The sequence below is a fragment of the Calidris pugnax genome, unplaced genomic scaffold (genome assembly GCF_001431845.1).
Source record: "Calidris pugnax isolate Ruff unplaced genomic scaffold, ASM143184v1 scaffold45, whole genome shotgun sequence".
NCBI classification, from domain to species: domain Eukaryota; kingdom Metazoa; phylum Chordata; class Aves; order Charadriiformes; family Scolopacidae; genus Calidris; species Calidris pugnax.
The window spans coordinates 2,297,108-2,324,651 of record NW_015090764.1 but is presented as its reverse complement, the minus strand read 5'-3'; the positions used below and the strand labels follow the sequence as shown (position 1 = coordinate 2,324,651).

Here is a 27,544-nt window from a genome sequence, read left to right as displayed (position 1 = left end):
AAAATAGAATCAGTCAGTGCCAAGCAACCAGCCTTACTTAATTTACGTAACATTTTCTATTTCATTGATCCCAACATCGTAATGAAAACACAGTATTTAAAAAAGTATCAGGCACTTTGACAAATGGGAGGAAATGCTGCTGTAGGTGTGGTGGTGTATCTGTGGTGGACAATACAGCTTTTGGGATATTATCAAGCACTGAAAATACCAATTTTCTGTTTTGTTTAATGTATCAGGATGAATTGAGCACACATTACTTGTTTAGAAGTATTACTCACTAGCATTCAGTGTCCTGAAATCTACTGTGGTTTCCTGCCTTTATGGTTTCAGAGTTTGTGCCTGTTCAGAAAGAATCACAACGTAGTAAGCAGTTAATTCGGAAGTATTGCTTCTCTTACAAGGCATTTAAATATTACAAGTTTTATGGTGAGAACGGAAAATTAACGTAGCGCTAATACTGTGTAAAATACTCTCGTGTGAAGTTAGTTATACCACAGCTCTGTAACTGCTAGAGCTCTAAAATAAACCGTACTGTAACTCCCTGGTGAGGGCTGGAGCGTGGCTGTGCTCTGTTGCAGTCGGCGCTGGACTGGTGGCCGAGGATCGACGCGGTGTACTGCCATTCCATGGAGCTGCGCAGCATGTTCAGCGAGACGCTGCACAAGGCCATCCAGGGCTGCGGGGCCCACCCCGCCATTCGCATGACGCCGGTAACGTGCCTGGAGAACTTGTTAAAACTCAATCCCGTTGTTGCTTTTCTCGTGTCCCCCTTCCATCCCAGCTCTTTATTCATGAGCTTTAAGCTGGAAACTAGAGGGGGGAAGCACACTGTAATCCCAAAAGCAGCAGAGCGGCCTACGTGCTCTGTGACCTCCGCAGGTTTCGGTGTAGTGACTGTTTCAAGCCAGTTCCCGACGTATGTTTCACAGTTTTCACGCTGTTTTTAAACTGGCAACGTAGAAATATTTCTTCTGTAACTGTCCTCTGTGGCTGACTGTTCATTTTAAGCTTTCTTGCTGTGTGAATGGCCAGGCAATATGGCCATTCTTGTTCAATCTGAAAACCGAAAGCGTTCTGTATGTGAAGGTAATTTCTGAAAACTGCAGTGCTTTTACCATGACTAGCACGAGTAGTTCTTCTCTTCATTAGTCTTTCCATTGAGCAAATTGACTGTTTGGTCTTGGTGACAGCAACAAAGTAGATTTCTCAAACATTTTGTTCAAAACTTGTAAGTTTCGTGAAAATGACAGACAAGTCCATGATGTTATTTGAGATCTTCACAAATAATAAACTAGACAAAATAGTTTAAAAAGCTGAGTTTCTAAAGAGTATTGTATTCTCTCTTGTGTTGGATATCCACAAGAGTAATTTTTTTGTCCAACTTGCTGTCCCATAATTATTTTGGTAGCTGTAAGCAAAAGTACTCATTTAATCCCTGCTGATACAAGATTAAAATTAATGAAAATATAAATTCTGTAAATTTACTGGAGAGGGATGAACGTCTTTTGTCTTTGGACATACTGTGGACCAATTAATGCAAGTTCACTTTTTTTAAAATACGTATTTATATGTGTATGTAACTGCTACGTAGACTCCCTTACCGACAATCACTGCGATTTTTTTCCTTCCACCAGAGTCTTACATTTAAGGAGAAAATGACAAGCCTTAAATTTAAAGAAAAACCTACTGATTTGGAAACCAGAAGCTACAAGTTCTTGCTGTTGTCCTTGGTAAAACTGATCCATGCTGACCCAAAGCTTTTGCTGTGTGTAAGTAGATCATACTATTCATTTATAGTAAAATTTATTTTTGAAGCTACTAAATGAATAAAAATTAAAAACATAAACCGGGCATCAAGGATACTTCCCTACTCATTCTTTTCTCTGGTTATAATACTTCTGTGCTTTCAACGGAAAAAGAAAAGACTAAAAAGAAGCTGTAAAAAATTGTACAGAAACAGAGCAATAGAATGAAAGGAGAATAAAGCTCTGTAACTCTGCGGGGGGTGAGAGGAGGACTGGGGAATAGAACAAGAAGAGAATTAAAATAAGGGTAATTAGTCATCATTGAAATGAGTGGAAAGACAGATGTGCTCTTAGATCTGTTTTCTCAGGTCTGTTTATTGTTTAAGTTAGAAATATTTCTGTTAAAGGTATGATATGCAAGAGCTATCATAGCTTAAAAATAAATGAGGTACTCTCTTAAAGATCCAGAAATCCACCTAGTTTAATTCCAGGAATGTTGCTGTGGCGGTCAGGAACATGGTCAGTCAATAAATGGTTTTCTAACTTAGATTTGCTTTCCTTTGTGCTCTTCAGAACCCAAGGAAGCAAGGGCCTGAGACGCAAGGCAGCACGGCGGAGCTAATCACGGGCCTCGTCCAGCTGGTTCCGCAGTCCAGCATGCCCGATATAGCACAAGAAGCCATGGAGGTGAGTTTGGTCTCTATTGATCTTTTCCTAAATGTCTCCTGCACTGAAAGTTTTACAAGAGAAAATTCCAAAAAGCCATTTGAGCTGCCTCTTGTGACCGCCCTGCGCCTCCTAACGGGGCTTCTCCCTCCCTGGTCTCCAGCTTCCCATTCTAAAAAGTGGTCTGTAGAGTGTGTGCTTTGTTGACAGCTTTTGTGTTTTGGGTTTTCACAGGTAGACAGGAAAAAGGGTTAACTGTACCTACATGCTATTAGGGCTTTACATAAGTAGTTGAATTTTAGTAAATGAACTAAAGCCTTGTTAAACTTTGCCTCACTTTCACAGGTAGACAGGAAAAAGGGTTAACTATACCTACATGCTATTAGGGCTTTGCATAAGTAGTTGAATTTTAGTAAATAAACTAAAGCCTTGTTAAACTTTGCCTCAACATGAATTGCCACAAGTACCATCAACATAGTACTACCTACCAATATATAAAATACCTATTTCTTGATAGCTTAATGGTAGAATTTGAGCTATTTCTTGTCTAGGAATAATCCTTTTCAGTGTGAAGGTCTCTGGGGAAGTTTCTGTTGGGTGGTAACAGCCCTATGGTCACCCACGGGAGCTCAGAGACTGGGAGGTTTGGACTGTTCTGTAATTGGATTTTGGTGTACTCTTCAGTCTTTAATGATCTTAATCCCTAATCTACCTGAGTATTGGCTTATCTGCCTGAGAATCTCTATTTTTTGTTGTTTTTAAAGCAATTAATTACCATGTGATTGCACCTGTTTCCCTGCCCATGCTGATGTTCTTTGTAAATACCTGCCTTTAAGTGAAAGCACTTTGTTTGGGATTTAGGCCTTGCTTGTTCTGCACCAGTTGGACAGCATCGACTTGTGGAATCCTGATGCTCCCATAGAAACATTCTGGGAAATCAGGTATGGAAGTTAATTTTGTAAATTAGAGAAATAGATGCTTTGATTGGTCTTCTCTTTTGAAATAGCTGTGAATGTTTTGGGAAACCCGTGCAACATCGGTATGAACCCGCAGTCAGAATTATTATGTGTGTTCAGTATAACATTTTATCTTCCTTATACTCTATGAATTTAACAAAAATATCCCAGATGTTTTGCCAGCTTTCCTAATGACTCTCTTCAGCCTGATGTTAAGGTGTAGAAGTGATTATTAATTTGAAAAGTTAAGAGAATTTTCCACCTCATTCTAATGTTTGCTACATGTTTAAATTCTGGGGCTGAGGGTGGGTAACACTAAGCAGTTCTAACAGTGTGGATTTGCTGCTCTTGGCTCTGAAGCCCTCGCCTCAAGAAGGTAGTAGACCTGGGATCTTTCCTGTGTATTTAAAGAATATTTATTCATTAAAGTCATCTTGCTTTTTATAACTTTACAGCAGCTGTTGCGGTTGATTTCTTGGAGAATATTAAGGACAATGACGTCCCAAAAAAGTCAGAATTACACAAAATGCTAAACCAAAAAATAGCCATCTGTAAACTCGGATTTCTAAGAATTGCATGAGCTAAACAATTTTAAAAAGCAGTATTTGGTGATCAAACCCGTGTTGGTAGAGATGTTTGGTTTAGAGGCAGGGAAGCGAGAGCCCGGGAGGAACATTGAGCAGCCCCGGTGAATTGGGCTGTGTGGCTGCTGAGCCCCTGAGGTGGGCACTCACTGAAACTCATTGCTGTAATTAATGGTAGTAGAAATGAGTTTGTGGTCTGTTTGGGCTGGGGGAAAAAAAAAACCCATTGAAATTGACACTAATTTGGACCCTTTGGCAGTTTTAACAGAGAGTGTGAGGCCTGAATGGATATGAAGAAGGAACATCCCTAGATGTGTTCCTTCCAGAGCAGAGTTGAGACACGTTGTCAGAGCAGTGTAGGTAAAGTCGTGCTGCCCCTGTCTGTGCTGTATCTGTTCTGTGGGGAGATGGAGGAACCCACAGCCCTGGAGTCCAGACTTCTGCCAAGTACCCAAATGGCTTAACTTCCTCTAGGGAACCGCGGAGGCCAGCTGGGCGGTGGGAAGGGCCAGCGGGAGCTTCTCCTTTAAAGTACACACCTCTGTTACATCTATTATTAAAAGCTGACGCTGGTATATGTATAGGAAATTCATGCTAATTGCCTATTTCTATGTAAAACCTAGTAGCATCTTCAAAAATGTTATTACTAGATTATAAAGCTAATGCTGAGTTTCATTTTGCTGCAGTTCACAAATGCTTTTTTATATCTGCAAGAAACTAACTAGTCATCAGATGCTCAGCAGTACGGAAATCCTCAAGTGGCTGCGAGAAATTCTCATCTGTAGGAATAAATTTCTTCTAAAAAACAAAGTAAGTAAATGTTAACATCTCTGTTAGGATGCTAACAAAATGTTAGGCTCGTTAAAGTGAATTGCTCTCGGTTTTGTCACTCCCTTTATTTACCAGTTTATTTGCATGATTGGAAGGGGTTTAATAGCTGCATCTACACTTCTGTTTTCTGATTTCCTCTCTGCTGAGAGGTGGTGCTTTGTGAGGCACCCTTGGTGGGACTGTTAACCAAAGCTAGGTTTAGGATTTTGATTTTGTTTTACTTTAGCTACACAGGTTGTCCTACTTGCCCGGAAAATGTTTGTTTCGCAGAAACCTGGTGCCTGATACCTATTTGCCTAATATAAAGAGAAATAGTCCACAAGGTGAGGAAAAGGGAAAGTTAGTTATGATAAAATATACTTCTTCATGGACAAAGTAAAAATTTCTGTTTGGATCTCATGTTTCCTCTTAGTGCTTAGAGGATGGTCATTAATACCAGGATCGGAAAAAGATAATAGTTCTTATGAGATCTCTGCTTCACAGTCTCAGTTCCTGCTTTTCTGATCTACTATAACATGTACAGTACTCCTGAGTTGGCTTCTTTAGACTTAATTACATCTAAATTATAATTATGTTTATGTTAGTATTTGTGTGGAGTGAACCCAAGAAGCCTATTGGGCTTTCAGGAGGCTCCAAGAAAGGCAGGAAAAGGCCTCATTTTGTGCTTACCTCAAAGCGATGTTTTTTGAAGATGACTCTGCAGATAATTTCTGAAAGGGAAATATCTTTCTGAGATACCATTAATTTGGGTGACTTCATAGAGCCCTGAGAGCACCAGTGTGAAAAGTACTGTGTAAATGTTGAAAGCTTTTTACCTTCCTGAATTCTGTCCTTTTTACCCCTTTTTTAAGAATAAGTTGATTTGTTACTTTTGTTCCATCTCTTCCTAGCAATCAGACAGGAGTTCCTGCCACTTCCTCTTCCTTTATGATGTCTCTGGGGGTGGAACGAGTCAAATTTCCCTTGACCATGAAGAGATGATTCGCTGTGCTCCAGGAGCTACCCTCAGGAAAGGGAAAGGGAATTCTTCCATGGTAAGTAATGCATGATAATAATTCTTTTTAATGCTTGGGGGAGAAAAACCCACGTGCAATTAGAAATTAAATTACTTTGAGAGTAATTTTTAAAAATAAAATTAATTTTTTCAGAGGGGGAAAAGACATTTGTATCCCGCATAATGTGTCTAATATGCTGGTTAATAATGATTCAAACTTCAAAAAGTAACACCTTTTTCAAGTTAAAATGGTGAATATTTTTTTTCTTAGGATGGCACGTGGCATCCCTACACATTAGTCTTGCTAATAAATCTGAGACCTCGCTTTGGAAAGTATGTGCAGTGTGAATGTAGCGTGAAGGCTCATAAAATCACACATTTCAGTAAAATACACCCTTTGACACACAGGTTTCTCGAGCCTAGTTTTACTGCCAGTTCTAGCTGCAGGAAAACAATGAAGAGGATATTTAGAACATCTTTCACGAACCAAAACTTTCATTTTGTGTTTTAATGTACAGTTTTCTGGTACCCATAAGATTTTCCTCAGTCCGTGGTTATCCTTATGAAAGGAGCAGGTTCTCAGCCACTGTGTTCACGCAGCAACATATAAGATTGTGTTTAGGATTGCTTATTCCTACTGGAATAAAAGCAGTTTTACAGAACAATTTGGACAAGGCTGATTGTTAATAAAATTGCCATATTCATAAGCAATATTACCAAATTTGGAAATCTGTGTTTCCCAAGGAAAGCACAGCAGGATGCAGCGGAACACCCATTTGTCGCCAGGCCCAAACGAAGCTGGAAGTCGCCTTGTACATGTTTCTGTGGAGCCCGGATATCGAGGCAGTCCTTGTTGCCATGTCCTGTTTCCGTCACCTCTGCGAGGAAGCTGATATCAGATGTGGAGTAGATGAGGTCTCAGTGCATAATTTTTTGCCAAACTACAACACTTTCATGGAGTTTGCATCTGTTAGCAATATGATGTCAACAGGTAGGAATCATGAATCTGTAAAATACCTCTCTACATGTATAAGATGACAATTATTTGTATTTGAGTTCTTTAAACAGATTGAGATTCTTGATTTAATTGCTACTCTTGCTTTCACTGAAATATCTTAATTGGAATTCCCAGAAAGAGTAGAGAATTTGGGTGACTGAGTTCATGAAGATTTTGAAGTGTGACGAGGAACCGTTTTCTAAACACTTTACAGGGATGTGTTCCTCTGTTAATTAAATAATTACTTTCAAAGATCTCGTATTTGATGTAGGTGGGTTTTCAAAAAAGTCAGTTAAATGTTCTGTGCTCCTTTGTAGGGAGAGCAGCTCTTCAGAAAAGAGTGATGGCATTACTGCGACGCATTGAACATCCAACTGCAGGAAACACAGAGGTAAACTTTTCTTCTGAATTCATACACTCTTTGCATGCCTTTTTTTTTTTTTTTAATAAAAAAAACAGAAAATACTGTTGCTACAAGAAGTTTTGAAGTTAAATCTTGATGTATCTTATTTTAGGCCTGGGAGGATACACATGCGAAATGGGAACAAGCTACAAAACTAATCCTTAACTATCCAAAGACCAAAATGGAAGATGGGCAGGTAACTATGAATTTTTCCATAGGTTCAACCCTTAGAAATTCAAAATAATTCTTTAAGCTTATTTATTTTAAGGAATTGAATTTTAATCTAGAAGATGAGTTTTGTAGACAGACTTAAGCCTGATGAAAAGATCCCAGAAAAATAATGGTAATCATTTCTCCATTGTGCTTACCAAGAGACCAAGAAGTAATTTGACTTAAATTGCTGTAAGGGAGATGGAGGCTGAGCTTAAAAAAATTGAAAAAAAGACTAGTAAAAACTCTGGAATGCTAATAGAAAAAGGTTGAAATCCCTTTCACTGGAAGCTTTAAACAAGCTGCAGGCTATTGAGGTTTAAATACACTTTACCCTGGTGCAGAGCAGGGAGTTGGCCGGGCGACCTCCTTCAGGCCTTTTCAGCCTCGCTTTTTCAACTTCTCCAAACAGAGCAGCTCTGCACAGATTGCTGTTTGTGCTGTCACAATAAGCTATAAAAGGTGAATCTTAGAAAATTCTTGAGGCTGGAATTGTAAGTGGTAGGAGGCGTAACGTTTAAAATTAGTTTAAAATTCTGCTCTCTCTCCACGTGTTGTGTTGAACTGAAGAGATTTTGTCTTTTGCTGATCTTTTTCAGGTTGCTGAAAGTCTTCATAAGACAATAGTTAAGAGACGAATGTCGCACGTGAGCGGGGGAGGCTCCATCGACTTGTCTGACACGGACTCTCTCCAGGAGTGGATCAACATGACGGGGTTCCTGTGTGCCCTGGGCGGGGTGTGCCTGCAGCACCGCAGCAACGCGGGGCTGGCCACCTACAGCCCCCCCATGGGGCCCGTCAACGAGAGGAAGGGCTCCATGATATCCATGGTCTCCACCGAGGGCAACGCGGAGACTCCCGTCAGCAAATTCATCGACCGGCTGCTGACCCTGATGGTCTGTAACCACGAGAAGGTGGGACTGCAGATACGGACCAACATCAAAGATCTGGTGGGTCTGGAGCTGAGTCCGGCGCTTTACCCAATGCTGTTTAACAAACTGAAGAATACCATCAGCAAGTTCTTTGATTCTCAAGGACAGGTAAAGTGTTGGTATATTCCTTCATGTTTCTGTCTTAATAAAAGGCATGTCTTATCTTTCACATAGGTAGTTGAAATTTATACCTGTCCATGTTTTGTAGAAAAACCTGCCAGTGTTGTGATTGTATTTGACAGCATGCATTGATAGTTATTGTAGTTGTGATTCCAGGCTGTATTTAACATCAAATAATTGAAAACATTCGTGAATTCTAAGTCAACTCTGAGTACGGAATCTGTGAGAATGTTCTTAGAATTGTTACAGCTGGTAATATTGACATATTTAGCCTTGACGTATGTTGGAATTCTTTTGGCTAGGTGATACTGGAAAAATGCTGGTCTGTTAAGTTTTTGAAATGCTGCAATATATTTGATAAATAACCCTTTTTTTTGGTTTTGTGTATGAAGAATTAAGACCAGCAATTTTCTTCCTGTAGGTTTTGTTAACTGAGACCAACACACAGTTTGTAGAGCAAACCATTGCTATAATGAAGAATTTGCTGGACAATCATACAGAGGGGAGCTCAGAACACCTGGGACAAGCCAGTATTGAGACAATGATGCTAAACCTGGTTAGGTAAGAAATCCTGTTCACCTGTACAGAGTAATATCTTTAAAAGCGAGGCAGTCCCTAATAGTTTACATCTTTTCTGCTTGGATCCATGGAGAAGCAGCAGCTGATGGTTCTGACAACTTCAGTAGAGGTGGAGGTCATTTACACTGTAGCATAAAGTGTGCTGATGGAGGGTGACTTTCTTCTTCTTTAAAGAACTAACTATTCCATGGCTTGGCCCCATTCTTGGAAACGTTCCTGGTTTCTCTTCTGTGCAATGGTGCTAGTGGTTAAAAGCCAGATTCCTGTTCAATTTTATACCAATAGAGAATTTCTTTGGCCAGAAGAAAATCGGTACTGGTCTTACCGAATGTAAAGGCTGGCTTGGGAAGTACAAAAAAGTACATCCAGGCACTTGTGTGCAATGGTGCTAGTGGTTAAAAGCCAGATTCCTGTTCAATTTTATACCAATAGAGAATTTCTTTGGCCAGAAGAAAATCGGTACTGGTCTTACCGAATGTAAAGGCTGGCTTGGGAAGTACAAAAAGGTAGTCCAGGCACCTAGTGACCCGTCGTGCAGGTCTGCAGGGTCAGCCAGCACCTGGGGTCCAGCGTGGGGCTGCAGGAGTTCTCAGACATGGGCACGTGCTGTGAAGCAGCGTCACGCATTTCATCAGTCTCTTTTTGCTTTTGTTCTGCAGGTATGTGCGTGTGCTCGGAAATCTGGTACATGCAATTCAAATAAAAACTAAGCTATGTCAGTTAGTAGAAGTAATGATGGAGAGGAGAGATGACCTTTCGTTTTGCCAAGAAATGAAATTTAGGTAAGTGTTGTGTTATACAACTTCTAAGATAGTGTGACGTGGACAAATGCAGTTTTGTTTGGTTTTGTGTTTAAAAAGTATTCCTGGTATAGGGATAGTACTAGTCCTGCCTTTGTCTTCAGGATAATTTAGAGCCTGGTGCTGCAGTAAAATTTTATTTTGAATGTGTGGATATTGTAAAATGGTTGTGTGTAATACAGATTGGGATATAATTGGTATAATAAAATTAGTTCAGTTCATCTTCAGTGTGTGCTGTAGTAGTTATTACACTGAATTTGTAATTGCTAAGACTGATGCCAACAGTATAAGTGTGTTTGGGGGAAGGGTTGTTCAAAAAAAAAAAAAAAAAAACCACAGCAAAAACCAAAACTAAAGCAATATATCTGTATGTGACAGGAACAAAATGGTGGAATATTTGACAGACTGGGTTATGGGAACATCTAATCAAGCAACAGATGAGGATGTGAAATGCTTGACAAGGTAAGAAAGAGCATGATCCAACTGGGGCTACAGTTGGGAACACTGTTCCTAGTGGCATTGGATACCTGCAGATGAGCAGGCTTGTGTGGACTTCCTTCAGTGGCAGTAATTTTGTAGTGTTGAATTTATACTTTTTTTTTTTAATGACAAATGTGGTTTGTTGGCCTTAGTAGATACATTGCTTGAACCCGTAGCACAAAATGCAGTTGCCATAGTCTTGATGGACACAACTTGACTAGAATATTTTCTAAAAAAAATTCTTTTCAGCTGCAGTTAGGTATATAAGGAAAAGGGACTCAGTACTGGATGGGAAAATGATCATGGGGAAGGAGAGACTGCTCCTGCTGAGCTCATTCACAGCTGCTTTAAACTTTGCTTTTCAGAGACCTGGACCAAGCGAGTATGGAAGCAGTGGTCTCTCTGCTTGCTGGGCTGCCACTCCAGCCTGAAGAAGGAGATGGTGTTGAGTTGATGGAAGCGAAATCTCAGTTATTTCTTAAGTAAATAGTGACTTTTAACTATTCTTCTATACAATGACTAAGTAGATGCACCATGTGCAAACTGGTTTTTTTTGTCTGGCAGAAATAGTTGTATTATCCACACAGGAATTGCTTCTTGTATATCCCATTTCACAAATCTCTGCCTCTTAGGTTTATGGAAACATTTTCATTTAGAAAACAATTATAAAATTTGGCTTTGTTTCTGCTTAATGCAGCTGTATGCTTGGGATGGATTACTGTGCTTTGATATTTTATTTTTATCCATGAGACTTAAAATCTCTTTGAGGACATCTGTTTGTAAAGGCACACCTGTGAAATTCACTTGCCTTGAGAAAATGCGCGTACCAATTTTGGGACAGTGCTTTCTGGTTTTTACAACACATTTGAAAGTTTGGATTATGCTGCAAGAGAGATTTCTTGGGGCAGTTTGAAGATTTTTTGCGAGGTTTATTGTCCATTTGTTGCTGCATGCACATCTTTTTCCGATGGTTGCCTTTGCAGAATCTGCTGTACTTACCCAAGTTCTTTGTCTTTTTCTTTAGATACTTCACACTGTTCATGAACCTTCTGAATGATTGCAGTGAGGTTGAGGATGAAAGTGCCCAGACGGGCGGCAGGAAGCGGGGGATGTCTCGGAGGCTGGCGTCGCTGCGGCACTGCACGGTTCTTGCCATGTCCAATTTACTCAACGCCAACGTGGACAGTGGTCTCATGCACTCCATAGGTAAAGTAGCTAGAGATAACTGTGCATAAATGAATGCGTAATGAAGACATTGGTATTTAATTTATTTTTACATCTTCCTTAGTAGTTCTGGGTTTTTTTAATCAGGCTTGGGCTATCATAAAGACCTCCAAACAAGAGCCACGTTTATGGAAGTCCTCACCAAAATTCTGCAGCAGGGGACAGAGTTCGATACGTTAGCAGAGACAGTGCTAGCGGATCGGTTTGAGAGATTGGTGGAGTTGGTTACAATGATGGGTGATCAGGGGGAGCTTCCTATTGCTATGGCTTTAGCCAATGTGGTGCCTTGTTCTCAGTGGGTAAGTTGATTCACGCATTTTATTTCCTACGTTTTTGAAAATATTAAGACTTTACTTGAAGTAAAAGCTAGTGCAACAGTAACAACAGTCTGCTAAAGAGAGATTAGACCTACCCATGAGAGCTACCTTTCTCAGAATATTCCTGAAAAACGTACTGAATCTAATTGTCAGAGACCTTGATTATAAACTGCATTTTTATAGTAAATTTTTAGTCAATGTCTAGGAATAATTCTATATACAGTTATTGTAATAAATGTATCTGTTGGTTATTGTGTGTGCTGTAATGCAGACAAACAGAACTGTATTTGCTCCTCTAGATTTTAGATGAATTGGGCTTTGTTGTACAGCAGAATCACTGCTTATCTCTCTGGACTAACCACTCTGCATTTGTGTGACTGGACATCATGAGGCAGACTTTTAGACAAGCAATAGCATCGGAAAGATTTAAAGAGAGATTGTGTGTGCTTAATTTTATATTTACATGCAAGACTCCATAGCAAATGTAAAGTATTAGTACAAACTTGGTGTAGTTTTCATAATTCTTTTTTTTTTTTTTTTTTGTAGTTGCTTTGGTCTGATTAATATTTCATTGCTTCTTTTAAGGATGAGCTAGCTCGAGTCCTGGTCACACTCTTTGATTCCCGGCACTTGCTCTACCAGCTGCTCTGGAATATGTTTTCAAAGGAAGTTGAACTGGCAGATTCCATGCAGACGCTCTTCCGAGGGAACAGCTTAGCCAGTAAAATAATGACTTTCTGTTTTAAGGTATGTTATCATATTTCTCTCTGCTACAGATCACTTGAATAATGGAAAAAGTTCATGAAAATACAAAACTACCAATCTGTGGTGTTAAATGCTTGAGTAACTGGATCAGATGAACACAGTAGAGAGTTGCCTTTGGGGCTGGGTTTAAGTTACTCTCAGCTCTCACATCTGTTAAGTTCAGGGAGTTCTGCTTTTAATGTTTTAACTTTTGATAAACTAAATCTTGTAGATCTCTTATGCTCAAGCCCAACTGAAAAATACAAACCCTCCTGGAAATCACCTTTTGCCAAGACTTTATGACTCAACCAGCTAGGCTTAAACATGCATTTAGTCCTCTTGGAAGTGTCCAGGGCAGTAAAGGGTTCATCTTGCCTGGTCTTTATTTTCTGCATGGTAAAGAAGAAAAACTTGAAAGATTTGTAGATTTCAACAGAGATCATTAGTTATTTAGAAAACATAACTTATTTGACACAAAAAGCTAATATTTGTTAGTTTAAAGTTTAAATATAAAGTTTTAGTTATCTTAAAGTCCTTTCTTAAATAATCTTCAGTCATAGTAGAGCTCTTTAAACTTCTGATATGAGTGACTGGGGGGCCAGTATCAGCTTGAAGACTGTTCCTGGTGCTCCTTTAGTAACAGGCAGTTTAAAGATGGGGAGACAAACTCTCTCAGGTCTTGTTTGTGCTTCCATTTCAGTTGAAAAAGTTGTGTCCAAGCAGAGATGAAGAGCTGGGTCAGTGTGCTCTAAGAAACAATCCCACCTGGTTGTTGTGGTCACCTATAGTTTTCTCTAACTTGGAGATTAATAAACATACTTGTAGAAATTGATCACAGTTCTGTTTCAACAGTGAGACTATAATATTTACAGAAATCTGGCTTATGCCAAAACAAATCAAGTGATTTCAGGCTCTTTTTAACGCTTAGAGAATTTTGGAGTGTTCTTGTGAATTGCTGTGTTAATCCAGCTGCTTATTCCCATTTTCTTTCTGCACAGGTATATGGTGCTACGTATTTGCAGAAGCTTTTGGAACCTTTATTGAGGACTGTGATCACATCCTCTGAATGGCAGCATGTTAGCTTTGAGGTGGATCCAACAAGGTTTGAGATTCAAGGAGGGGGAGCAAATGTTTTTATTTGTAAACACGATTCCCAGTCATTCTAAGTATAATAGGGTTCCCTTTTCCTTGTTGCAGGCATTCTTCTCGTACTTTAATACTTTTCTACTCCTTAATTTACCACACACATTAATTTTATATTATACCCAGGGAGAGTTGCACAGAGCTGCCCAACACTGTGAGATGAGTTTTGCTGCACGTCCTCTAACCCTGTGGAGGGAGTAAGGAGGACAGGGGCTCTCTCAGGGCATCTTCTGCTACTTCATACTTCTCTGTAGGCCACTAACGTGGGGATTTCCAGTAGGACTGGAAAGTGTCTGCTTTAGGTCATTGAATTAATTACAGAAGCAAAATGGATGTGTGCATATTGTGTGTAAATTTTTTGCTTTCATTTCTCTTATATCACCTCAAGACTTGGATTTAGTAGTTGTTCTGTAGCTGTCAATTAACTCTTAGAAAAACTTTTAAGTATTTAAGTAGCTGACCAAAAGTTAGGCCTTCTTATTAATAGTTCGACTCTCGAAGATCTGCATCTACCTCAAAAATTCCTTTCAGAGAAACCATCATCAAACTGCAAAGGCAGTTATTGTTGGAATTCTGTGTGTGTGTCTCTGTATGGATCGGTGTGAGAGAATCCGGTGTACGGCTGTCCGCTTATTACTGAGTTTTAAATGACCTGATATTTGTAGCTTCCACGGTTTAAAATATTGATGGAAACTTTTGTGTAAAAGATCATAAATATTTCCATAAGATTTCTGTTTACCCTGGGATGTAAGGTCACTACCAAACAGCTAATTGCAGCTAGTGTGGTGCATTTGATTGCTGGTCACGCGTGTGCGGGTCTGTTTCAGGCTGGAGCCCACAGAAAGCCTCGAGGAGAACCAGCGGAGTCTCTTGCAAATGACAGAAAAATTTTTTCATGCAATCATTAATTCTTCTTCGGAGTTCCCACCCCAGCTTCGCAGTGTGTGCCATTGTTTATACCAGGTATGCCTGCAGCGGTCGCCTGCCCCAAAGATTTGGGGCTTGTTCTTACAATTCGAGCAATTTGGAGCTTGGTGGAGTAGCGGGTGCGCAGTGGGCATTTCTTAGACTGGTTCAAGACATACATTCACAGGAATCTAATTGTAGGGACTGAATGGTGTTTTAAGACTCAGGTTGGCAATTAGGAGGTGACTAAACTTTTTTTAAGGAGTTCAATCACAGTTAGGAACTCAGACCTAATAAGGCAGCAATAATCTCTGCTTTAGTGTCTCTGTGGGAGACTAAAGATTAACTAGGGAGGGAATGGTTATACTTGCTTTTACTGGTTCATCACGTGGGCCATCTATAGGGAAGGCAGCAAAAGGGGAAAATAAATGAAAAAATCACTGCTGGGTTGAGAGAATGCAAAACTGTTTTGAATATAGAAACATTGTACTTGTTACTTTTTATGCAGGACCAATTAAATCAGAAATAAAGTTAGCTATCTGAAAGTCTTATGGATTTTGATAAACTTTAACTCTGTGAATAAAATAGCTACTTGTGCAGTTACTGGCTGTAGATAGTTTTTGTCTGCATAAAAAGAGGCAATTTCTTCAAGAGCATTTCTGTCTGAAGTGAATGTTTCCAAAACTTGTCTATGAAATGTATTATTCAGGTCATTGTTTCAGGAATATTACTTAGTCATTTGTTATGGGTGGGGACAATCTTATACTCTCTGCCTTTGATAGAAAAGCAGGTTTAAAAGGGTGTGAGATCCTCATGAGGAAAAAACGGTATAGTCTTCAGTGGGACCACAGAGTTACAAGTCCGGAATTTTAGAAACTGTGTATTGAAGCTGAGTATAAGGGAAGGAAATAGATGTATAAAATGCTGCTGGCTGTGCTTGGTAGAGGTGTTGCCCACAGCAGCTGGAAGGGATTTTACATCTGACTTGCACTTGTGGCTAGAACTTTGGTGCTGTCACCCAAACCGAGGAAAGTTCCCAAGCTGGGACTGCCCTCTCCAGGCTTGTTTCTGGTACCATTCCTAAGTGATCCTTAAAGAGAAGAAGCCTTCCTGAGTGGTGCACTGTCCTCCCTAGAGCAAGTTCTACCCTAACGGTACCCTCCTGGCTGTCCCTGGCCCCCATCCTGATGTCCTCTGCTCTGGCCCCTTCCTGCTGCTCCCTGCCAGCTTGGCCACAGGCTGCTGTGCCCGGGCTGCTCTTGGTTTGCTTCGGATGCTCAAAATTCCAGAGAGGGATTCTCCTCAGGGCTCAGAGGGAAGATAATTTCCAGCCCCATTGGTGACTGGTGTGTGCGCTCAGAGGGAAGATAATTTCCAGCCCCATTAATGACTGGTGCGTGTGGCAGAGGCCTTGAGCTGTGGTCTCAGCAAAGTGTTGCTGAAGAGCTGTTGGCTTTTCAGCCATGGAGCCTGAATCTCAGCAAAGCAAGGAAAATAGATTTTCTGGGCTGTATGAACTAATTATGAGTAATAAGGAAAAATGCCGTGTAGTGTAGTCCAGTCATATGTTTGGGGTGAATGCTGTGTTAATAAATCCAGCAACTGCTGCGGCTCTCGGAAGTTGAAGTGAAAACCAGTGAATTGTATGTTGTGACTGTTGTGGAACCTGGGTGGTTGGTTCCTGTGAGCTGTTGGAAGGAGTTAGGCATGCGAATGGGGCGCTTTTGGTTTTGCTGTGACACCTTCTGGCTTCTAAAGTCATTGGTTTCTCTTTCTGACAGTGGTTGTATTGAGGTCAAGGGGAGTGGTTTTGGTTTTTCTGGGGGTTTTTTTTTGATTGGGTTTCGTTGGGTGGTTTTTTGGGGTTGGGGTTTTTTTTCTAATGCAAAATGAGGAGGGCAAATTGGTTTTCATCAAGTTCATATCATCATGGTCTTGCAGACCTTGACTGTGGTACATATAAGCGTTATTGAAAATGTTTCACACAACCTTAATTATTGCTGCCATTAATTGATGTTACATTTTCCCACATATTTTCTTAGACTTGCTTTTATATACTGTTACTAGGACGTATCAGATTTATCTCCATTTCAAGTGATAGATTGCTGAAAGTTCTTTCTATACAAACCACTTTTAAATGCTACACAAGAAGGAATTACTGACAGGTACTCACCAGTGGGCAGTGCCAGAGGCTCTTCTCTGGGAGCAGGTCAAGTCTATTGGCTTTATTCTTGCCTCTACATTTGGTTTTGGTAACAAGGGTAGTTTGTTCCTCAAAGAGAGGATTTACTGACAAATATACAAGTGGTAGTAACTGATACTCAGCTTCAACATTTACCACTTTAACTCTTTCTAGTTACACGTGTATTTGTGCACAAATGTTTGTCCATCACAAATAGCGTAATAATTCAGTCTGTACTTTCAAATTCCAGACATTTTGAAGAGTCAGACCTTTGTCTGAAAGAAAGTACAATTAAAATCTGAATTTTGGGGGGTGTTGATCCACTTTTATCATAAGAACCAAATAGGTGATTTTTATAAAGTAACTTCATTTGTCTGAAAGAAAGTACAATTAAAATCTGCATTTTGGGGGGTGTTAATCCACTTCTATCATGAGAACCAAATAGGTAACTTCATTTTTTTTTGTAAGGTGAATGTCTTCCACCCCAGGCAATGGTGTCAAAGTAACTGAGACTGAATTTTGCAGTGTCTTTTTATGCTTAAAGTTTTAAAGTAAGTCTGTGTGCAAAATATCCTATTCATGTGGGCCCTGTAAATGATTTGTAGCTAATTTTATTTAATGTAGGAACATGCTGGGAAGGGTGTATTTGGCGGGCCCTGTAAATGATTTGTAGCTAATTTTAATTAATGTAGGAGCATGCTGGGAAGGGTGTATTTGGCTGTCGGGGTGTAGCTGTAGCAGCCAGAACTGGGAACCCCAGCTGATGGTTACCCTGACACATCCCCCCCGCTCAGGGTGTTACCTGCTCACCCTAACTCCTGCAGAGCCGTTGCACTGGCTGTTTCATAAAACACATACAGACATCCATGACTTTTCTTACTAGAGAGAGATGGAGATGTGACTTGCTTTAAATGCAGTAGCCTGAGGAAGAGTGTGTACAACTGCCTCTGTGCTGAAATTGCAGAGTCAGACACTTGGCAGAGGCACCACTGGTTAAATATTACCAGATCCTGCACAAATTTGAAGTATTTAAATTTAGACTGGTCAGCACAATAGCTTTTACCGACTTCTTTTTTTTCCTTTTTACTCTGTTATACTCTGAAGTTGTAGAAGCACTCCAATTTAGACTGGTCAGCACAATAGCTTTTACTGACTTCTTTTTTTTCCTTTTTACTCTGAAGTTGTAGAAACACTCTTCCAGTTCCAGTTTGGGTGATACTCTCGGGATTTTCTGCACTGTTGTTGCTTGCTCTCAAACTGCTGAATGTTGCTGGGTGGTGACGGGTGCAGCTCCGGGTGCGGGGGGTCCTCTCGGTGCTGCTGGTTTCCAGCTGATACACAGGGGGTAGGACCAAGCTCTGAGACCAGAAACTGCCCCTGCGAGGGGCGCAACGCGGGGGGCTGACGGGCTGTAGCTTTGCCCAAATCCTGCTCTGAAATGAGAAAGAAAATGATGCTTCTTGATGGGTCCCTTTGCGTTTAAAGAGAATGCAGAAATAAGCACAATCGAGTCAGATGTCTTGATTGGAAATGGGTAACAAATTAACGTAGAGCTGCTGGCTTTTTTCTTCCTTTTTCCACAGTGTTTTATGGCAGTGTTTAGCTCTCAAAGTAGTAATAACCGTGATGATTCACAGATCTAACTAAATTGAAGGACACACAGAGAAACATTGGGAAGATTTAAAACTCTAAATTTATTTTAAAAGTAATACGTATTTCAAAGGTATAATGCTTTACTATTTTTACTATTAAAATTATTTGGGGATGGTGAAATACATTTGAAAGCCGAATATACCATTTAATGCCCAATATTGTGTATCATGAGCACATGAATGTGGTTTGACGTTTAATCTAGCCAGAAATAGTAGAAATGATTGAAACGCAACATTTGCTTGTTTTGTATATAGTGCTTTGTAAATAAGATGTAATAAAACTGTGGAATAAAAACTCCATCATCAGTCTTTAGTTTATATATTTCATTTTCTGTTGGTTATGTTTGTTACATTTTACTGTGTAATTTATGTACAAGTCAACATTGGTTTTTTGTTGCTGTATGTAGTTGGTGCTGTGACTTGTTTGTGCTCATCTCTGTTCTGTAGGCAACTTGCCACTCTCTACTGAATAAAGCTACCGTAAAAGAAAAAAAGGAAAACAAAAAATCAGTAAGTTTGGAGACCTTTTTATTAGCCATTTCTTTCAAAGCACAACAGAAATCTTTTGCTGTTTGTTCAAAACATCTTCACTTCAGTCTATTTGACCTCACTGTAAAATCATTCTACTAATTCTGGCACAAAATAGCTTTCATTTCAATTAACACTGGAATTAAGTTATATTTAAAATATTCTCTGTGTGCCTATTTGAGTAAACAAAAGACATTTTTAACATTACTGCTTAGTATTTAATACTCTGATTCTTCTACCCTTGCCACCATCTTCAAATTAAAAAAATATGCAGAAGCAAAATGTTTTCTTCAGTTTTGGGGAAAACCCGAGTCTATTTCATTGTTTTAACGCTCTGGCAGATAACTTGTCTTCAGCTTGCATCCTGGGAGACAGCAACTCATGTATATGTGGGTTACTGAAAAGAAAAGAAGCTTATGTGACTTGTTTCTGATATATTTTCTTTTGTTTGCCTTGTGTTTAAGCAATACCATTTAGCACTTGTACTTACTGGGAAAAGCAGATTTCCCATGTTCAGTAACTTGTTAAAGAGATCGGATGTCGATCGTGAGAGTGGTGTCATTAGAAGTTAAGACTTATCCTTTTCTTTGACAGTGACTTCAAAATACAAAGTGTGAATAAAACAAGAGGCAGAACGGAAATTTAGACTTCTATTAAATATTCCCTTGTTTTTTGCTGTAGCTGAGCAGAACAGTAGTCATGTTTAAATGCAGCATCTGTGTGCAAACTAGTAATCACAAGTTACACTAGCAATCACAAGTTACAAGAAAATATTATCAGTAATTGCATTACAAGGTAACTGAATGAAGTTGCTACTGAATCAAAGTGATTATTGAGATATTATGTATGTACTAATGGCTTGATCAGTTTTAAGAAGCATGATTTGAGTTACATTTTGAAGTATTTTAGGAAAATGGAGTTTGTTTTTGATTTATTTTAAACAATATAACTTAAAATGCAAAGCTTGCTGATTTTATTCTGTGAAAAGGTAGACTCTCTCTGACTTGTTTTGATTAACTGTTGTTACTCATGAGAAAATACACAAACAGATATTGAATCTTTACAGAACCACAAGTAGCACGTTTAAGAACTTTATTTTTGTCAGGCAGCTTTAACTGACTTTTCAAAGGCAAATGAAAGATACCTAAAGAATATTTAGCAATATGGAGTAGATGTGATGTGATGATTCTGATGAGTATTTCTAAAATATTACTCATGAAATTTTACAGCATAAGTCTTGTTGCTGGAGAGGCTCTTGTGATCAACAATGAAATTACAAATACACAAATAAAAGACCCACTCGCTTAAAAAGAATGATCTGTATTTGCTGGGAGGACCGTGTGAACCGACGGCATTTGTCTGCTGCGCTGTTGGTGGCCAGGTCCTGGGATTCGGTGGCCAGCAACTCTGAGATAGGTCTTCTCATCTTTGACCAAAAGCTATTGTAGCAATTTTGCCCTAACAGGAAAGTTTGCCCAAAAGCAAGAAAGTTTGCCTAAAGCAGGACCAGCCTGTGTCCCATAGCCCCCCACCCCTTACTCCTCGATCCCCCTGTTCTGGTGTCGTGTCCCGTAAGACCCGCTGAGGCAGGAGAGCTTGATTGGTGTGGAGAGAATGCTTGAAGTTGGGGTACCAGACAAGGCTTTTCTCAGCTTGCTTTCCCATTCCTTTAATGCAAAAATATTCTTTATAATTCTCGACTCCGTAGGTGGTTAGTCAGCGGTTTCCCCAGAACAGCATCGGAGCGGTTGGAAGCGCCATGTTCCTGCGGTTCATCAATCCCGCCATCGTCTCCCCGTACGAGGCAGGGATTTTAGATAAAAAGCCTCCACCAAGAATTGAAAGGGGATTGAAACTGATGTCAAAGGTGAATCAAGAAATATTTTTATTTGGCCATGTGATATCTTCTACCCAGTGTAGTTCATTCTTTGACTAGAACATTTAGTTGAACTTGTGGTTTTTTGTAGCAACCATCACATTTGTTTGAAGTGCAGTTTCCATCCTGTGTTTGTACCTCAGGATGTTAGTGCCGTAGCTCCCAGCAATGGGAGTGTGGGGAACACTCCATAGGGGAAAAAACGTTTTGTCAAAACACTGTATAAGATAAGAGAATGCCTTCTGGCTCCTCACTTGAACTTCTTACCTTCCTTAAGAACAAAGAAAGAAGCCAATGTCACTTGTAGCACAGCGAGAAGAATGGCGGCCAGACGCTGCTTAAATACTAGTGCTAAAGAGGTGATTTTTCCTCTCTTTAATCTTATTTGGTGTTATTTCCTATAAAATTAAAATTTTTAAAAAAACTTTAATGAATGACACAGAAATTCTATGGCCTGTGTGTGATCTATTCTAAAAGTTGAGAAATTCTAGTTTTCTTTAAGTAGGCATATGCTGTTTCCTTTACATGTCTGTGTGATTTCCAGCAGAAAGAGCCATGCTTAATAAATGATGGTTTTGAAAGACGATTTATTTTCCTTGTCTAAAGCTGAATAAAGTTCATAAAAAAGGGAAGTAATTTTCTAGTGTTTAAAAGTTTGTAAAGGAAAATATTTTGAAAGTGAGCATATTTTGAATTACTTGGTTTGTTGGTTTTTTTGGCTTGAGGTTTCACAACAGGTTAAAATGAGTATTTCTGATAGTGAAGTTACATGGGCTACCATAAGAGTTCGTGCATTAAACTTTATGTCTCTCTGCCATCTTTTTATTGTTTAGATACTCCAGAGCATTGCCAACCACGTCCTGTTTACAAAAGAAGAACATATGCGGCCTTTTAATGATTTTGTAAAGAGCAATTTTGATGCAGCACGAAGGTAGGTCCCCGGAAGCGCGAGCAGGGTCTGGCTTGGGGAATGTTCTTAGAGCCTTTTGGTTGACACTGGGTCTGCTGGGCTGGTTTCCCGTGCACGCTGATGGGAGTTACTGGTTTTCAACTCTAGGTTTTTCCTCGACATCGCGTCCGATTGCCCAGCGAGCGACACGGTCAATCACAGCCTGTCCTTCATCAGCGACGGCAACGTCCTGGCTTTGCACCGCCTGCTGTGGAACAACCAGGAGAAAATTGGGCAGTACCTGTCCAGTAACAGGTGAGGCAAGGGGGCCGTAACTGGGCAAAAAAATGAGAATTGCTGAGTTAAGAAGGACTCTTCTTTTAATCAATATGCTTTTGTAGGGACCACAAGGCTGTGGGAAGACGCCCTTTTGACAAGATGGCAACTCTTCTCGCCTACCTGGGTCCTCCTGAGCACAAGCCCGTGGCAGATACCCATTGGTCCAGTTTAAATCTCACTAGTTCCAAATTTGAAGAATTTATGACAAGGTAATGAGATTATCATGGAGGGGATGCACGTTGTGGGTTTCTAGACTTTAACACATCAGGCAGCAGAAAGTAGTTACTGAGACTCCAGCTTTTGATTTGAAGGGGAATTTAATAAAGCTGGGTCTATATGTACCTTTCAGATTTCTGAGTAGATTTCAATTTCAATAATTAAATTGAAAGCTAGAGACCGCAGTAACGTTTGTGATTTAACAAAGGTTCAAAATTGTGTGAATGTAATACTTTTGTTTAAAGACACAAATGAAGGGGGGGTTGGAATTTTTTTTGTTTAGAAATTTTGATTCTTTGAAAGGCAGTTGTGAAAAGTTGATGTCAATGTACTGCTTTTCAGGCATCAGGTACATGAGAAAGAGGAGTTCAAAGCACTGAAAACGTTAAATATTTTCTACCAAGCTGGGACGTCAAAAGCTGGGAATCCTGTTTTCTACTACATTGCTCGGCGGTAAGGAACCTTTCTCCTTCCCTATCTGAAAGGAACAAGTAGAGTGAAAGTGTCAAGTGTGTGAGAGAAAGGGGACACCAACTTAGTAGCAAACAAGAATCTGAAAACAGCTTATTTGTCAAATTTTGATGACAGTGTTTTTGAATTGAGCTGTTTCCTAAAACCGAACTGTCATAGTTTTCTGTGGAAAGATAGCTAAAACTTTAAATACATTTTATTAATTTTTCACTGTCTCAAGTAAATAACATCCACATCACGTTACTTCTAACCCTTTATCAGAGATTTTAGCCTCTTCATTTTCTGAAGTATACAATGAGTAACAAGCTAAAACATGGGATAATATTTCTCAAAATTGTCCCCGTGTCCCATTTTCAGGAGTAATAGAGGTATTTAGAAATTCCACACATAGACACCACCATGATGTTGCTTCAGTTTCACCAGTGTGTTCTAAGTGAAAATAATACCAGGTCTTTGGAAATGGTTGAGATCTGTGGAAATACCACGGAAGTCATAGTAAAGGGACGTTGACATTTGAACTTTGCAAAAGGCTGTATTTTTCCAATAAGACACAATTTTGAAAGGTTTGAGTATACCTTACTCTGAGAGACAGTGATTCCTAATAATGAGTAGCAGATGCTGCAGTATTGAAGAATTCGGGAAGAATATCCCAAGGTTAATATTAGTTAGTTTATGGTCAAATAAGTCACAACTCACTCTCTCTTTTTTTGTTTTAAATAAAAAATAAGCAAATTAAATGAACTAGTCTTTTTATTTAAATTGATGTCTGCAGTCATAAAGCTGAGTTAGAGTAAGAATATAACTGAAATTTGATCTTTCAATTTAGTTAAGTAACTGTGCTGTAAAATCCGTGGAGGACAGCGTGTTCAAAGCGGTTTCCATAGTGATTACACTCGGTACTAAAAGTCGTTCATAGACCGTAAAGATCAGATTAGGGCTGTTGTACCTTTTCTCTCTGCCGTGTTGTTGTGCCTTGGTTCTGGTGGTGGTGGCACCGTGGGCTTTGGCACTGGTGGGGTGTGTGGTGGTGCCACCAGGGTCTGTGAGGGTCTCACCAGTGCTGATGGTGGGAGGTTAGTTTGGAATCAACGTGGCACTCAGGGATGGATGTCCGTAGTTGCGTTATTGCCAATGCCTTTTGTGCCAGAGGGGCTCTTGGTCTTGGCTTCTGCTATTGCCAGCGTGGCTTTTGCTGGTGCTGCTGGGGGTGGCCAAGGTCATGGTGATGGAGCTGCCCGTGGCACCAGCGCTGGCAGAGTCCCTGTGGTCACTGTGGCTCCTCCTGGAGCTCCTGTTGGTGGTGGGGCGCTGGTCTGTGATGCTGTGGGGGGGTTGCTTGCTCCTGGACCCCCTCCTGCTGCTGTGGAGCAGGGTTGGTGCCAGTTTAGGGGGTGTCTCCCAACGCCCCTCCTGCTGCTGTGGAGCAGGGTTGGTGCCAGTTTAGGATGTGTCTCCCAATGCTGTGTGAGACTGCTGGGCCACCTGGGCCAGGGGTGCACAGGCAGTAAATTGCTGCCGAGTCGTGGTTTTTGGGGTGAGAAGAGCCCATCAATACAAACGAGCAGCAGAATGGCCTCTGATCTCTTGCAGATCTGCTCTTCTTCAGTCTTTCCAGCATGGAGATGATTTCCCTAGTTTTGTGATACTGAACTCTACAGAGATTCTAAAGTTGTAATTGTTGACCGAGTTCTCTGGCAGTTTAACAGTCTGAAAAGTTGTCTGCAACAAAACAGCTTTGTAAACTGTGTGCCCGGGCTCTTTGAATGAACAGAAACCTCATTTCCTCAAAGGAAGATGTAAAATCTCCGCTGAGCCATAGAGGTCGTGGCAGGAGTCAGGTGAGCGTTCCTGCGCTGCAGAAGGGGGTGGGAAGGGGCACGTTTCTGTACATTTTACCCGGGTAGAGGCTATTTAATGAAAATATTGTTATGCTTTGACATAAGCCCAGCTATCTGGTGGAACGTCCCTTGCCTTTACCTCCCCTTCTCTTGCTTGTTTTCTCTTCGGCAGCTGCATAATTCTTAATTTCCTCTGCGAGGCCGGGTTTCCAGCCCCAGCCCTGGGCTGATGCTCTGACCTCTCTCCTGCGAAGCGGTGCCTGGCGGGGTGTTGCTCTGGTGGCTCGGAGCCCGGCGGTGTGTACGGTGTGAGATGTGGGGTGTGAGATGTGGAAGGGCTGTTTCGGTTGGAGCCACGGGTGTGTTTGGGGCTGGCAGCAGGCTGGGGGTTTTTCTGGGGTTTTTGTTGTCAGGTTTTGGTTTTTTTTTTGGTACTTTGAGATCTTGTTGCTAGGGCATTGTTGAGTCATTTTACTGGTATATCTGGATCAGTTTATATCCTTCTTCTGCTGTGAAATTTAATCCCTTCTGTCAGTTTTCCTCACATTTTGTTTCCTGGGCAACAACCCGACTTCTGAAGCCACCGCTTTTCTCTTTTTAATCTTTGTGCTGTTACTAAAATGATCAATAAATCAATACATATTGATTCTGAAGCACTGCCATTAAGTTTTAAAGCTGATATCTCAAACTAATTAATAGGAATGCAAACCTCTGAGTGACTGCTTCAGACCACAGCTATGCCTACAGCAATTTTAACCTTTCAGAAGCAACCGTGTTCCTGCTACAAAGTGTGCTAGACCTTTTTTGGGTATTTTGAATATTCTCCTGAAATGCTAGATAGTTATTTTGGAAAAAAAGTAAATTCTGAGATATATTATGTTATATTTATCCCTGAAATGCTAGATAGTTATTTTGGAAAAAAAGTAAATTCTGAGATATGTTATATTTATTGTGGACTGAATGAGCAGTGTGTCTGAACCCGCCCAGAGGGATGCTGTGGCGTTCGCATCCGCGCCTGTCGCCTTTATTTCAGTCGGACTGCGCCGTTGCCAAGCAACAAGTGCAGGACTCCCACGTCTCCCTGCCTCCTTGCTGCTCCCTTATCTACCCGGTTGTATTCCAGAAAAATACAAGGAAACCTAAATTTCAATCTGTTTTATTGACAGCAGTGTGGCTGAGGAGCCCTTTGCTTGCCCTTCCCGGTGGCGAGGTTTGTTTGGAGAGCGTGGCCATGGACTGGGGACTCATCTCCCTGTCCCTGCAGGTCTCTTCTTCCCTGCCTTCCCCGGCCTGTACATCTGCTTGGAAAACCCCACACTCCCTTTTCCCCCTCCAGGCTTTTATCAGCATCCTTTAGACTTCAAAGTCTGGGTAGCAAGTCATTCAGTGTGGGGACTTGCAATTTGCCCCAAACTACTTCTGGAAAGCTGTGTTTTCCTGATGTTCTGGAAGCTGATGTTCTCAGGGCATTTAAAATTGATTCCATGTTGAGTTTTTTGCATCCAGTAGAATTTGGCATCCTGTCTTGAATTCTTCAGCAAAGGCCCGTGTTGTATTTCGTGTAATTGCCTCAACTCAAGGTGGTTTAGTTGCAGCACCTCCTTTAGTGGCCTGTCCTGCCCCACGAGCTGAGCTGCTCTGTGCCGAGGGGCATGGACCCAGAGAATTTGAGGAAATGCCCAGTTCTGGATGTGGTAAGGAGGTTGCAAACATGTTGTCTGTCCAAAGAGAGCAGAAGGTAGTAGTGGTTTTTCACACCGATCCTAGTTCTGTCCTATTAAACATGGAGAGTCTTTTTGAGAGAGGGAGAGCTGCCTTTTTCTAGTGGGTAGAGACATGCCTTAGGGGATGCATGTTCTGAAGGGTAGGAGACCCTGTGTTACTGCTGTCTATTCAGCTGATTAATAAACAATGTTAGGGATACATCAGTATCAAAATAACATAATTTTATTTAACCATGATTTACCCCCATAAGACATGAAGGTTGAGCGAAACGTCTGCTTGAAATGGGTTTGTATAACGAGGTATTATCTATTCAGCAATATTACTCCACACATTTGAAAAGAAACACCGTCGCTAATTCAGTTCAATACAAACATAACTTTATTTTTACTTAAATGCCAATGAAATAACTGTACAAATTTGTTGTGTAACATTTACTGTTAGAAATTAAAACACGTTTCTGGTTATAGAAATACTGTTCACCGTTGGAAAGTTGTGGTTTCTCCGATACCAGTGGTTGTAAATGGTCTGCAGCCCTCAGTGACACCTAGGAGAAATAGGTAGAGGACTCCAGTCGCAGTAGTGAGGTTTTCTGGGTTTTGCAGCACCTTCATGCTACAATAACTGGAAATTAAATGGCCTGAAATGAATGGAAAACATTGTATAAAGATTTGTATTATTAAGCGAATAATACTTTTTCAATGAACTTGTTCTTCAGTTTTCATTTCATGCTGTTTGTGAAACTTCATCTGTAGTATATCAAGTACCTCTGCCACATAATTTAAGTTATTTTCCTAGAGTGGACAGAACCATGCGTGCAACTATTTCTACTCACTGATGGTGCAGATGGCAAGGAGAAAACCATTCATGCTCCTCCGTATAAAGCAGGGATTCGGGCTTGTTCAATGCCATGGACTGAATTAATTTTTTATTTTTTTGGGTCACAAGATTCAAGGATTGTTTCAATGACAGCTTTACAACTAATTGCTTAATTGATTTGTTACATAACTTGTGTTAGAAATTGGCTGATACTTCACTTTACTTATCAAAAAGTAGTAGTTCGATACATTCTGGCTGATTTGCGATATTCTTTTAAGCGTAATATATTAACATTTCAGATTTTTGGTTGTCACTTGAAATGAAGTGAAGGAGTTCCCCTTCATTAGTTTGGGTAGATAACTCCTTGTTGTTGGAGGGTGT

The 27,544-nt window shown here is 40.4% G+C and overlaps 1 protein-coding gene across 1 annotated transcript in view; it reads left to right on the top strand.

The window, feature by feature from the left end:
* NF1 (neurofibromin 1) overlaps positions 1-27,544 on the top strand; it is a 96,765-nt gene that overhangs the window by 34,029 nt on the left and 35,192 nt on the right. The window contains exons 15-39 of the mRNA XM_014956596.1: positions 579-710; positions 1,635-1,769; positions 2,319-2,432; positions 3,273-3,352; positions 4,638-4,761; positions 5,673-5,816; positions 6,521-6,767; positions 7,091-7,164; positions 7,289-7,372; positions 7,986-8,426; positions 8,860-8,999; positions 9,677-9,799; positions 10,196-10,279; positions 10,663-10,779; positions 11,322-11,503; positions 11,609-11,820; positions 12,424-12,585; positions 13,581-13,684; positions 14,553-14,688; positions 18,913-18,975; positions 20,702-20,860; positions 21,703-21,800; positions 21,927-22,073; positions 22,160-22,306; positions 22,656-22,766. Of these exons, the coding sequence (XP_014812082.1) occupies positions 579-710; positions 1,635-1,769; positions 2,319-2,432; positions 3,273-3,352; positions 4,638-4,761; positions 5,673-5,816; positions 6,521-6,767; positions 7,091-7,164; positions 7,289-7,372; positions 7,986-8,426; positions 8,860-8,999; positions 9,677-9,799; positions 10,196-10,279; positions 10,663-10,779; positions 11,322-11,503; positions 11,609-11,820; positions 12,424-12,585; positions 13,581-13,684; positions 14,553-14,688; positions 18,913-18,975; positions 20,702-20,860; positions 21,703-21,800; positions 21,927-22,073; positions 22,160-22,306; positions 22,656-22,766 (3,560 nt within the window). The remainder of the gene's footprint in view (positions 1-578; positions 711-1,634; positions 1,770-2,318; positions 2,433-3,272; positions 3,353-4,637; positions 4,762-5,672; positions 5,817-6,520; positions 6,768-7,090; positions 7,165-7,288; positions 7,373-7,985; positions 8,427-8,859; positions 9,000-9,676; positions 9,800-10,195; positions 10,280-10,662; positions 10,780-11,321; positions 11,504-11,608; positions 11,821-12,423; positions 12,586-13,580; positions 13,685-14,552; positions 14,689-18,912; positions 18,976-20,701; positions 20,861-21,702; positions 21,801-21,926; positions 22,074-22,159; positions 22,307-22,655; positions 22,767-27,544) is intronic.